The sequence below is a fragment of the Tupaia chinensis genome, unplaced genomic scaffold (assembly GCF_000334495.1).
Source record: "Tupaia chinensis unplaced genomic scaffold, TupChi_1.0 Scaffold144150_1, whole genome shotgun sequence".
NCBI classification, from domain to species: Eukaryota; Metazoa; Chordata; class Mammalia; order Scandentia; family Tupaiidae; genus Tupaia; species Tupaia belangeri.
The window spans coordinates 691698-703847 of record NW_006204006.1 but is presented as its reverse complement, the minus strand read 5'-3'; the positions used below and the strand labels follow the sequence as shown (position 1 = coordinate 703847).

Below are 12150 nucleotides of genomic sequence, written 5' to 3'. Positions count from 1 at the left end.
TTCCCTTACATTTAAAAAATATATAGGACCACAAAGAAAAAGAAACCAACTAGTCTGGAGGCCACCCTGCCAGGGGATTCTCACCCAACCCGCGGACTGTTCATGGATGTCGTGCTTACCTCCAGCCGTCGGATGATCTCCCGCAGAGGCAGTGCCGATTCCTGTCCCCCGATGAAAGTGGTGGTGGGCAAGTGGAAGACCTTGTCAAGGTCAGACTCATCCAAGCCATAGAATCCTGCGGAACGATGCGGGTGGGACAGGCCAGATGAGGAGGGACGGGGCTCAACCATCAGGGGCCACAATTTATGAACACGGAAGGAACTCCCCAGGGAGCACAGGGAGGAAAAACCAGAGTAACTGCTGAAGTGCATGAAAATAAGTAATATTTTATGGCCAGAGTACAAACTTAGCAGTGAATGGAAGCCAAGAGTATCACTGGGTGTCAGAAGTCATCCAGATTAAAATGTGAATCACATAGGTATTAGTCCAGTGCATCAATTAGTCATAATTTAGAGACAAATTTGTTTCAAGGTCCCAAAGACAAAAACCAGTTTTGGGTATGGGAAGAGAGGGCCATGAGCAGGCACTGGGTAAGTCGGTCACAAATCAAATGAAAATAGTTAAGGAGGGAAAGCAAAGTAGAAAATGAGGAATTGATAGAGGAGCAGGTCATTATATACAACGATATAGGCATGTGGTAAGTGAAAAGAGCAGGGACTAAGCAGCGAGGACAGGCAGGTCCCAGAGGCCCCGTGGCCTACTGGAGAGCGTCCAGGCACTTGCGGCAGAACAGCCTCTGACCCAACATGCCCTCCTCTCCTGCAGCAACCAATGGCACATGCTAAGCCCATCTGTAGACGGGCCTCAGCAGTCATAGGCCTGGCACTCTGTCGCCAGTGCAAGCCTCCACGGGAATCAACCGAGTGACCACTCGCACCTGCCACAGCACCTGCTGCGGCACTGACTGCGGAGAGGCCTCCTTCCTAAAGCACATCTCAAACCAATGTAGAATAGCCGTGGCCCTTCTTTCGGTGTTATGCATTTGTTTCATCTCACAATAACCACTGGGGGAAGACTGCCAAATAACACCCTAGCTTCTTTTTCTGGTTTGGCATTTACCCTGGAACAACACATGAGCAGGAGTAGGGCAAAGGGCACAGTGAGGATCATTAGCATGCCAATACCTGGCACCAGCATTTCCTTAGGTGCCAAAATGTGAAGTGGTCCTGTCACCAGGCCTTCTGCAAAGCCTCTGAAACCAGTCTGGCCAGCTGAGCTTTCCTCATCATTTCCTGGCCAGTGTGAGCACAACAAGAACTGCCATGTGGCCCAGGACTGGGTGTGGGACTGACACAGTGAGTGGTCTGAAAACGGTCATCTGCAAGCTCCTACCTGGTGCTGACCTGGCTGGCCTCAGGTAGACCCAGGAAATCTCTTCAGGTAATTCTGAGTCAAGCTGGCTGGGGACTTTGCCTATAGTTATCAAATGCTTTAGGACAGTTTTTAGGTCTTGAAGCAGATCTGGCTCTCTTGCCAGGAGGGTGATGATGTGGCAGCGGCTGGGCTGGCCCTCCCTACCACATACGCCTATCCTGCTACCCGCAATGAAGACACTACAGTTCCTGGGCTGAGAGGCCTGCGGCTCTACTAATCACAGCTTGGCTTGGGCAACTGCCCCATAGTGTTTATGGAGAAAAACAGTCATTCTTAAGAATTATCCCTGCCTGATGAAAATACCCAGGGTACCAGAGCATCCAAACTGCTAATTTGTCAGAAAACCACTTTGCTTGTGAAACTAACCAGTCAGAGCCTTGATCTCTCAGCATGAAGGACCCAGGCTCTGAGTCTTCCAGCTGACCTAATCCCAGGCTCTCCTGCTGAGCCTCAGAACTGTGGACCCTACTCCTAGTTCTTTAGCCACTTGAGAAGTCAATTCTTCCCACGTACGACTCTCCAGATATCTGCTTTGGGAGGTCGAACAGAAACATTCCTTCCCATTCCCCCACGAAGTGCAACTAAAACCCTAAACATTGGGATAAACAAACACTAGACGATCCTGAAGGACAGACAAGAACATAGGCCAGCAGGGAGGTGCCGGGCAGAATGCGGCAACTTAGAGCAAAAGAGTCAGCACCCAGAGAGCATCAAACAGCGCAGATGACAAAAGCTGCTCTTTTAAGACCAGGAAGGGGTCGTGAGCATGGCAGAGCGTGCTTACACAGCAGCTGCTCTGCTGCAGCAGACCTCCACAGCCTAGCCCCTCACCTACACCAACAAGGGGGAGCCTTCCCTTCCCTTGCAGAGCTGATGCAGAGCACCCTGCTATACAAAGTGCTTAGTAATAATAATAAGATCCTGTCTCTCATGATAACCAAAGTGTCCTGATTTCAATAAAAAGCATATCTCAGACCAAATGAGAAAAAATATTCAATGGATGTCAATACCACAATGACACAGATGTTGGAATTAGCTCAGGCTTTAATAAAGCCACCACAAAATGATTTAGGTTATCAACACAAACATGACAGAGACAAATTTTAAAAAGACACAAAATAGAAAGTCTTAGCAAAAAAATTGAAGATGCAAAGAAGGATAAAAAGAAAGGAAAACAAAAACCTCCTCAGTGAATAGCCTTAATGGCAGAATGGAAGGACAGAAAATCAGTGAATATGAAGCCAAAACAACAGAAATTAACCAACCTGAAAGAAAGAAAACAAAAGATAAAACAAAGAAAGGACATAGACAATCAAAGAAAAGACTTCGTAGATACGTGGGTGGAATTCCACAGCAGAGAAGAAAGAGGGTGGCCAAAGCGGTCTTTAAAAAATAATGGCGGAAAACTGCTCAAACATGGCAAACCACAGGTTCAAGAGGATGAGTTAACCCACAGGATGAGCCCAAAAAGATCCATCCAAAACACAACATAATTAAACTTCTGAAAATTAAAAACAAAGAAAATGTCTTGAAAACAGCCCTTGTAAAGTGACACCGTACCTACAGGAAAAACCATTCAAATGACAGAGGATTTCTCATTAGAAGTCATGAGGCTAGAAGTGGCACAATACTTCAAGAGCTGAAAGAAAAGGATTTGTTTACCTAGGATCTTACATAATACCTGAAAGGAAAGAAGGAGAAATTAAGAGACACTCAGACAAAGGAAAACTAAGAGAATTTATCCCCAGCAGACCTGCCCTACAAGAATAGCCAAAAAGTTCACTTAGAAAGATCATAAAACAAGGGATCTTATGATAGCAAGGAAGTAAAAACACGAAAAGCAAAATATGGGTAAATACAACAGACTCTCCTCCCCTCGGGTCTTTTAAATTATGTTAGACGGTTGAAGCAAAATTTATAACCATCTGATGTGCTTCTAAATATATGCAGAACAAATATTTCACAGTTCAAAGAGGAATATCCAAGAATATGAAAGAATGCATTGAACTGGGGGCCAGCAGGTGCCATGGAGGTTAAGGCAGCTGGATCCCAAATTGCCTACTTCATGGTTTGAATTCCAGAGCTGGCAGCTTGAAAATCCTGTGGGGCATGTGTGTTTGTGCCCAAAATCCTGAGAGGAGAATGGAGAAAAGATTATGGCATGGCCATGCCTCTGGGGGGGGTGATTTCTCACTTTCTCTCTTTCTCTCCCTTGTGAGCACACATGCCCTATAGTGAACTCAAAACAAAACAAAAAAACAAAAACATTGAACTGAATGAAAAAAGTTGTGGGACAGTTAAAGCAATAGTATAAAACTTTATAATAGCAGATGCAAACAGGAAGAGGGGAAATACTTGTAACCAATAACCTAAGCTCCTGCACCAAGAACCTAGAAAAAGGAGGGGGAAAACAAAAAAAACCAACAAGCAGAATAAGGAAATAATAGACCAGAAATCAGGGGCCAGCAGGTGGCTTGGTTTTTAAAGGCACTGGATTTCCTCATGGCCAACTGTGGTTCGAGTCCGAGACCTAGCGGGTTGTCTTCTCGCCTTCCCTTTCTCTCTCTCCGTGAAAATATCGACTTTAAGAACCCTCATACAATAACAGCAAAGAAAAAGAGAAGACAAAAATTACCAACATCTGGAATAAAAGTGTCAACGGAGACCCTCCAGCCAAAACAACAGAAATTAACCAACCTGAAAGAAAGAAAACAAAAGATAAAACAAAGAAAGGACATAGACAATCAAAGAAAAGACTTCGTAGATACGTGGGTGGAATTCCACAGCAGAGAAGAAAGAGGGTGGCCAAAGCGGTCTTTAAAAAATAATGGCGGAAAACTGCTCAAACATGGCAAACCACAGGTTCAAGAGGATGAGTTAACCCACAGGATGAGCCCAAAAAGATCCATCCAAAACACAACATAATTAAACTTCTGAAAATTAAAAACAAAGAAAATGTCTTGAAAACAGCCCTTGTAAAGTGACACCGTACCTACAGGAAAAACCATTCAAATGACAGAGGATTTCTCATTAGAAGTCATGAGGCTAGAAGTGGCACAATACTTCAAGAGCTGAAAGAAAAGGATTTGTTTACCTAGGATCTTACATAATACCTGAAAGGAAAGAAGGAGAAATTAAGAGACACTCAGACAAAGGAAAACTAAGAGAATTTATCCCCAGCAGACCTGCCCTACAAGAATAGCCAAAAAGTTCACTTAGAAAGATCATAAAACAAGGGATCTTATGATAGCAAGGAAGTAAAAACACGAAAAGCAAAATATGGGTAAATACAACAGACTCTCCTCCCCTCGGGTCTTTTAAATTATGTTAGACGGTTGAAGCAAAATTTATAACCATCTGATGTGCTTCTAAATATATGCAGAACAAATATTTCACAGTTCAAAGAGGAATATCCAAGAATATGAAAGAATGCATTGAACTGGGGGCCAGCAGGTGCCATGGAGGTTAAGGCAGCTGGATCCCAAATTGCCTACTTCATGGTTTGAATTCCAGAGCTGGCAGCTTGAAAATCCTGTGGGGCATGTGTGTTTGTGCCCAAAATCCTGAGAGGAGAATGGAGAAAAGATTATGGCATGGCCATGCCTCTGGGGGGGGTGATTTCTCACTTTCTCTCTTTCTCTCCCTTGTGAGCACACATGCCCTATAGTGAACTCAAAACAAAACAAAAAAACAAAAACATTGAACTGAATGAAAAAAGTTGTGGGACAGTTAAAGCAATAGTATAAAACTTTATAATAGCAGATGCAAACAGGAAGAGGGGAAATACTTGTAACCAATAACCTAAGCTCCTGCACCAAGAACCTAGAAAAAGGAGGGGGAAAACAAAAAAAACCAACAAGCAGAATAAGGAAATAATAGACCAGAAATCAGGGGCCAGCAGGTGGCTTGGTTTTTAAAGGCACTGGATTTCCTCATGGCCAACTGTGGTTCGAGTCCGAGACCTAGCGGGTTGTCTTCTCGCCTTCCCTTTCTCTCTCTCCGTGAAAATATCGACTTTAAGAACCCTCATACAATAACAGCAAAGAAAAAGAGAAGACAAAAATTACCAACATCTGGAATAAAAGTGTCAACGGAGACCCTCCAGATATCAAGAAGATGATAATCGTACAAGGAACAGCTCTACGTACATTTGACAACAAAGGGTGAAATGAGTGTTTCTAGAAGAACACAAATAGCCACTACTCATCCAGTGGGAACGACATGTGTGAACAGTACTATGACTAAGAAGAAAAACAAAATCACATACAAAAAGCTCCTGAAAAAGAAATCTCTACACTTATATAGTTTTGCTGAAAAATTATAGTTTGTTTTTTCTTTTCTAAAGAATGATTTAACTTTTTTTTTTGAGAGAGAGTTTTGCTATAGGGCGTATGTGTTTGCCAGAAAGACAGAGACAGAAAGTGAGAAATCACCCCCCAGGGGGATGGCCACACCACAATCCCTTCTCCTCCATTCTCCTCCTGGGATCTTGGGCAAGCATGCACATGCGCCCAGCGTGAGTTTAAGCCACTGGGTCTGGGATTTGAACCGCAGTCAACTACATGGGAGTCCAATGACATAGCCATTTTGTCATCTGCTGGTCCCTAACTTTATTTATGTACTTATTTTTTAATTTGATGAGAGGGACAGAGTGAGAGAGCGAGGGAAAGTGGGAAAGCAAGCTGCCAAGTCCGGGACTTGAACTGTGATGGGCCATATGGGAGTCCAATGCCCTTAACCACCATGTCACCTGCCAGCCCCCCAAAATTCTATCAAATGTTTAAAGAATGAATATCAATTCTATACAAAACCTTCCAGAAAAATAGGAGAAAGACTTCTCGATTCATCTTAAGAATCCAGAATTATCCTGATACCAAAAACAGATAAATCAGTACAACGACAAATTTACAGGTGGGTATCCCTCGTAAACGCAGATGCAAAATATGTGCGTGCATATACATATGTGTGCATATATAGCAATATATAAAAAAAATTCGTGCTGTGGGCCAGCAGATGGCGTAGAGGTTGTGTCGTTAGACTCACATATGGCTGACCACGGTTTGAGTCCTGAACCTGGTGGCTTGCTTTCTCCCTCTCCCTCTCTGTATCTCTCTCTGGTCAAATTGAATAATAATAATAATTATAATAATAATTTTAAAAAAGACTGACAGAAAAATGGAAATACAGAACTGTCTTAACTTGATAAAACTCATATACAGAAACTTTGTAGCTAATATTATACTTAGCGGTGAAAGACTGAATATTTTTACCCTAAGTCAGGAACAAGGCATAAGACATAAGGAGTTCACTCTGACCACTCTACTCAGCACAGTGCTGAAGTTGTAGTGATTGCAATAGAGCAACACAATGCACACAGCTTGGGAAGAAATAACTGTTCCTATTTTCAGAGTCATGTCATGTCTGTTTACAGACAATCCTACGAAATCTATCTTAAAAAGGTCACAGGGGAACCAGCAGTTAGTATAGTGGCTATGTCGCTGGACTCCCACATAGTTGACTGTGGTTCACATCCCAGACCCAGTGGCTTAAAACTCATGCCGGGCGTGTGTGTGTGTGTGCCCAAGATCCCGAGAGGAGAATGGAGGAGAAGGGATTGTGGCGTGACCATCCCCTCTGGAGGGTGATTTCTTGCTTTCTGTCTCTATGTCTCTCTCTGTCTGGCGAGCGCACGCGCCCTATAGTGAAAACCTCTCTTAAAAAATAAATAAAAGTCACAGAATAAGTGAATTTATCAAGGCTGTAGGATACAATAGACACAATAATCAAATACATTTCTATCTGCTACCAATAAATAAGTGAATACCAAAGCAAAAAGAAAAAAATTTAAATGTAAACCTAATAAAAACAGAACTAACAGAACTCATAGGCTGAAAACTACAAAAAGCTGATGAAAGAAATAAAAAAAGATTGGGGCCAGCAGGTGGCATGCAGATTAAGACGGCTGGATCTCATATGGCCAACTGAACAGTTTAAGCCCTGGACCAGGCAGCTTGAAAAACATGCCAGGAATGTATGTGCACATGCCTGAAATCCTGAGAGAACGGAATAGGAACTGCAATGTGGTTACCACTACCGCCAGGGGCTGATTTAGGACTCACACAATTCCTCTCAAAATGTCAGCACCATTTTACAGAAACATACACACTTAGTCCAAAATGTATATGTAAAGGAAAAGGTCCTAGAACAGCTGGAATTCTTTTGAAAATGGAAAGTAATGTTCACAGCTACAGTAATCAAGACAGTGTGAAACTAACTGATAAAAGGATAGATAATATAAAGAACAGAAAACTCAGAAATAGACCCACACAAAAACAAGTCCCACTGCCTTTCTTTCTTTCTTTTTATTTTTTAGATTTAGTTTTGCTATAAGGCATGTCTGCTCTCCAGAGACAGACACAGTGAAAGGGGAAAGTGAGAAATCATGCCTGGCGGGGGGGTGGTCATGCTACATACAATCTCTTCTCCTCCATTTTCCTCTTGGGATTTTGGGCATGTACACATATGTATTCTGCATATTTTTAAAGCCGCTGGGTCCAGGACTCAAACTTTGCAGTCAGCCATGTGGAATTCAGTGCCTTAACCACCTTGCCATTTGCTGACCCTCACTGTTTTTTGATGAAGATACAAGAGTAATCCAATGAGGGAAGGATGGGCTTCTCTGCTAATGATGCTGAGCAACTGGACACCCACCAGAAAAGACATAAAAGGAAGTAAAAGAATCTAAGCATACATTAGACAGGAACAGTTTCAAGATGGATCACAGATTTAAATTAAAGTATCACACAAAACCATAAACCTTCAGAAAAGGGACCAGCAGTCGGTGTAATGGCTATGCCCCTGGGCTCCCATGTAGTCGACTGCGGTTCGAGTCCCAGACCCAGTGGCTTAAACTCATGCCAGGCACGTGTGCGTGCGTGCCCAAGATCCTGAGAGGATGGAGGAGAAGGAATTGTGGTATGGCCATCCCCCCTGGGGGATGATTTCTTGCTTTCTGTCTCTCTGGCAAGCGCACACACCCTATAGTAAAAACCTCTACAAAAGCAAAAATAAAACAAACAAACAAAAAACCTTCAGAAAAACAGACAGGAGAAAACCTTTGGAATCTAAGACATGACACCAAAAGCACAAGTCATGAAAGAAAAATTGATAAACTGGACAACATAAAAATTGAAAACTTGGCTCTACCAAAGACCCTACTAGCCCTTTGGGAACACCCAGGTCCTTCAACAGGACTGGTTAAAATAGTGGTGGTCCATCCACCACATAGAACAAGCTGCAGACCCACATCAACACACTGGAAAATTGCACTGATTTAAAAAAATCCTATCCTAGGACCAGCCAGGTGGTGCGGTGGTTACGGCAGGTGGAGTCCATGTGGCCAACTACACAGTTTGAGTCTTGGACCTGGTGGCTTAAAAATGTGTGCATGTATTTCCAAAATCCTAAGGAGAGGGTAGAAGAGAAGGGATTGAAGTGTGGTCACCACCACGCCCATGGGGTGATTTCTCACGTTCTCTTTCTGGAGAGCACACATGCTATATAGTAAAAGCTAAAAATGAATGAATGAATGAATAATAAATGTCAATAACATACGGTTATATACTGTGATTCCATTTGCATTGCCTCAAATTCCTGAAATGATGAAGAACTGAATGGAGAGGACAGTAGCAGTTGCCAGGGTGATATGTGGTACATGGGGTGGGGAACCAAGGTGACCTTGTCCTACATCTGCTGCAGCCCTACTGGACCTTACCACTGGGGAACTCGGCTACCAGGTATAAGATCCCTGCATCGTTCCCATGTAGTCGACTGCGGTTCGAGTCCCAGACCCAGTGGCTTAAACTCATGCCAGGCACGTGTGCGTGCGTGCCCAAGTTCCTGAGACGATGGAGGAGAAGGAATTGTGGTATGGCCATCCCCCCTGGGGGATGATTTCTTGCTTTCTGTCTCTCTGGCAAGCGCACACACCCTATAGTAAAAACCTCTACAAAAGCAAAAATAAAACAAACAAACAAAAAACCTTCAGAAAAACAGACAGGAGAAAACCTTTGGAATCTAAGACATGACACCAAAAGCACAAGTCATGAAAGAAAAATTGATAAACTGGACAACATAAAAATTGAAAACTTGGCTCTACCAAAGACCCTACTAGCCCTTTGGGAACACCCAGGTCCTTCAACAGGACTGGTTAAAATAGTGGTGGTCCATCCACCACATAGAACAAGCTGCAGACCCACATCAACACACTGGAAAATTGCACTGATTTAAAAAAATCCTATCCTAGGACCAGCCAGGTGGTGCGGTGGTTACGGCAGGTGGAGTCCATGTGGCCAACTACACAGTTTGAGTCTTGGACCTGGTGGCTTAAAAATGTGTGCATGTATTTCCAAAATCCTAAGGAGAGGGTAGAAGAGAAGGGATTGAAGTGTGGTCACCACCACGCCCATGGGGTGATTTCTCACGTTCTCTTTCTGGAGAGCACACATGCTATATAGTAAAAGCTAAAAATGAATGAATGAATGAATAATAAATGTCAATAACATACGGTTATATACTGTGATTCCATTTGCATTGCCTCAAATTCCTGAAATGATGAAGAACTGAATGGAGAGGACAGTAGCAGTTGCCAGGGTGATATGTGGTACATGGGGTGGGGAACCAAGGTGACCTTGTCCTACATCTGCTGCAGCCCTACTGGACCTTACCACTGGGGAACTCGGCTACCAGGTATAAGATCCCTGCATCGTTTCTTGTAACTACATGTGGATCTACAATAAATTCTAAGTAAACAACTTAATTAAAAAGTAGAATCTCACAGATGATACAAGTAAGATGGAGGAAAATAAGAATGTATTTGAAAAGTCCAAAGTAGAAGGAACTGTGAAGGTGGATGATGATAGGCAGATGGCCCCCCCCCCCAGCATCTCAACTCTGGATTCCTCAAGGTATCCTGCCCCAAACCAAGAGTCATTGGGGTTCACAGTAAGTTTTAATTAGCTGTCCTTCAAACCTGGAACATTTTGGAAATTTTTGTCCCAAATGCCAAGGAGGCAGAATTGGGACGAATCCAGAGTAGAGTCAAGCCATAGCACAGGGTGGAAGGCAGGACGAGCTGCCATGCAGAGTGGGATGTGGCCACAGGCCCCCACTGGCTACAGGTGCTCGAAGCCAACTACCCTCAAGATGGAAGGTTCCCGCAAAGCCATGGAGATGCACATGAGAAGATGACTGTGCTCTTCAGAACACAGAATGGACAGAACACAATGACGCAAGTAGCTCTATGTGTTGGTTAATAACTAAATGAAAGGAAAATGTATCTTGAAAGAAAATGAACTTTGAAACACTCGATATAAGTGGCATCAACTTTCCCCAAGTCGCATGCTAGGAAAAGTTGCATGTCCTGTTCAAATGGAGTCCTCAGCTCGCAAGGGTGAAAGGCTCAGTGTTTTCATACCTCCTACTGTTAGCATTCCAAGTCGTTCCTTGAAAACTGCAAGATCTGAGAGGCAGAGTGGGGTGGCATGGGTGAGCGCAGAGGGAAAAAGACAGATGAGAGTTAGTTCCAAACCAAAACACCAACCCTATGTCACCAACACAGTAACAGGCAGCACAGATACGGGCACACAGACACACACACACACTGAGGGAGAGAGGGGGGGTTCTGTGCTCAGGTGGCGATTCCTGAGAGCTATTTCGGTAAACATGGAAACTATTTACAAGCCAGCTGGCAGCAGGTGACTCCGAGGCAGGAAAGCCAGCTCCCCAGCACAGGGAAGCTGCCAGGCAGCATGGTCTGCCATCCTGTCAGTCCCGAGCCTCAGGAAGTAGCCATAATGTGATCTCCTGGAAAGTACACACCCATCTGAACTACAGGGATGGAAAACTGAGGAAAGAAAACGGAAAAGTCTAAGATTTGGAGTAGCCATTTCTCAGAACTGGACTCAGGCAGGTAGCTAGCCTCTAAACTTTTAAGGACAGAAGGAGGATCCTTGGGCTCTCCTCACAGAAGGCAAGGTAGGCACAGAAGCATCTGGGAGCGCAGAACCACCAAGAGGCACACCTGTACATACAGAGCTGTGCAAGCCCTCTTCTACCTGAAGGCATCCCCAGATGCCCGGCAGACCAGGTGCAGACTTGGATGCACAGAGCATGCTCCTGACTCCTGTCGCCCAGGCATGTGCAATTTGAGAGTGGTCTTAGGAAGGTAAGAGAGTGATGGGGATGCACAGAGGAGCTGATGGCTAAGCACACAGCCCTGAGCACTCACCATGGATATTCTTTGCCCCAGAGTGCAAAGCAGCTCTGGCTAAGCTCCCGTTTTGAGGCTGCTGGTGAAAATGCTGATAGAAGAGCCCCTACCAGCTAACCTGTTCCCAGGGAAGCTCTGCCTCCCTGCCCTTGAGGACCACAGCTTCCACTCAAAACCCAGAGTCAAGTGGCCTTAAGAATGCCTGCATTATGCACACACATGTTGATACTTTGCTTGACACAACAGTAAAGTGCCCTGATCTTCCTCCTCCAGTTTCAGAACTAAGATCTAAGACCACATCAAACAGTGCCAGCACCAAGTAAGAATTTTGTACCCAAATGCCAGAACCTGGTGCCTTAGGGGACCAATGCCCAGGGTGGGCCTCAGAGGGACCTTGAAGGCTCACTCCCAAGAGAACAGCTAAGGCAATGAGTCAACAAGCAGGA

At 44.2% G+C, this 12150-nt stretch overlaps 1 protein-coding gene across 1 annotated transcript in view; it reads right to left on the bottom strand.

The window, feature by feature from the left end:
* Positions 1–12150, bottom strand: part of OGDH (oxoglutarate dehydrogenase) — a 99523-nt gene that overhangs the window by 40404 nt on the left and 46969 nt on the right. The window contains 2 exon segments of the mRNA XM_006166024.3: positions 120–235; positions 10910–10954. Coding sequence (XP_006166086.1) covers positions 120–235; positions 10910–10954 — 161 coding nt within the window.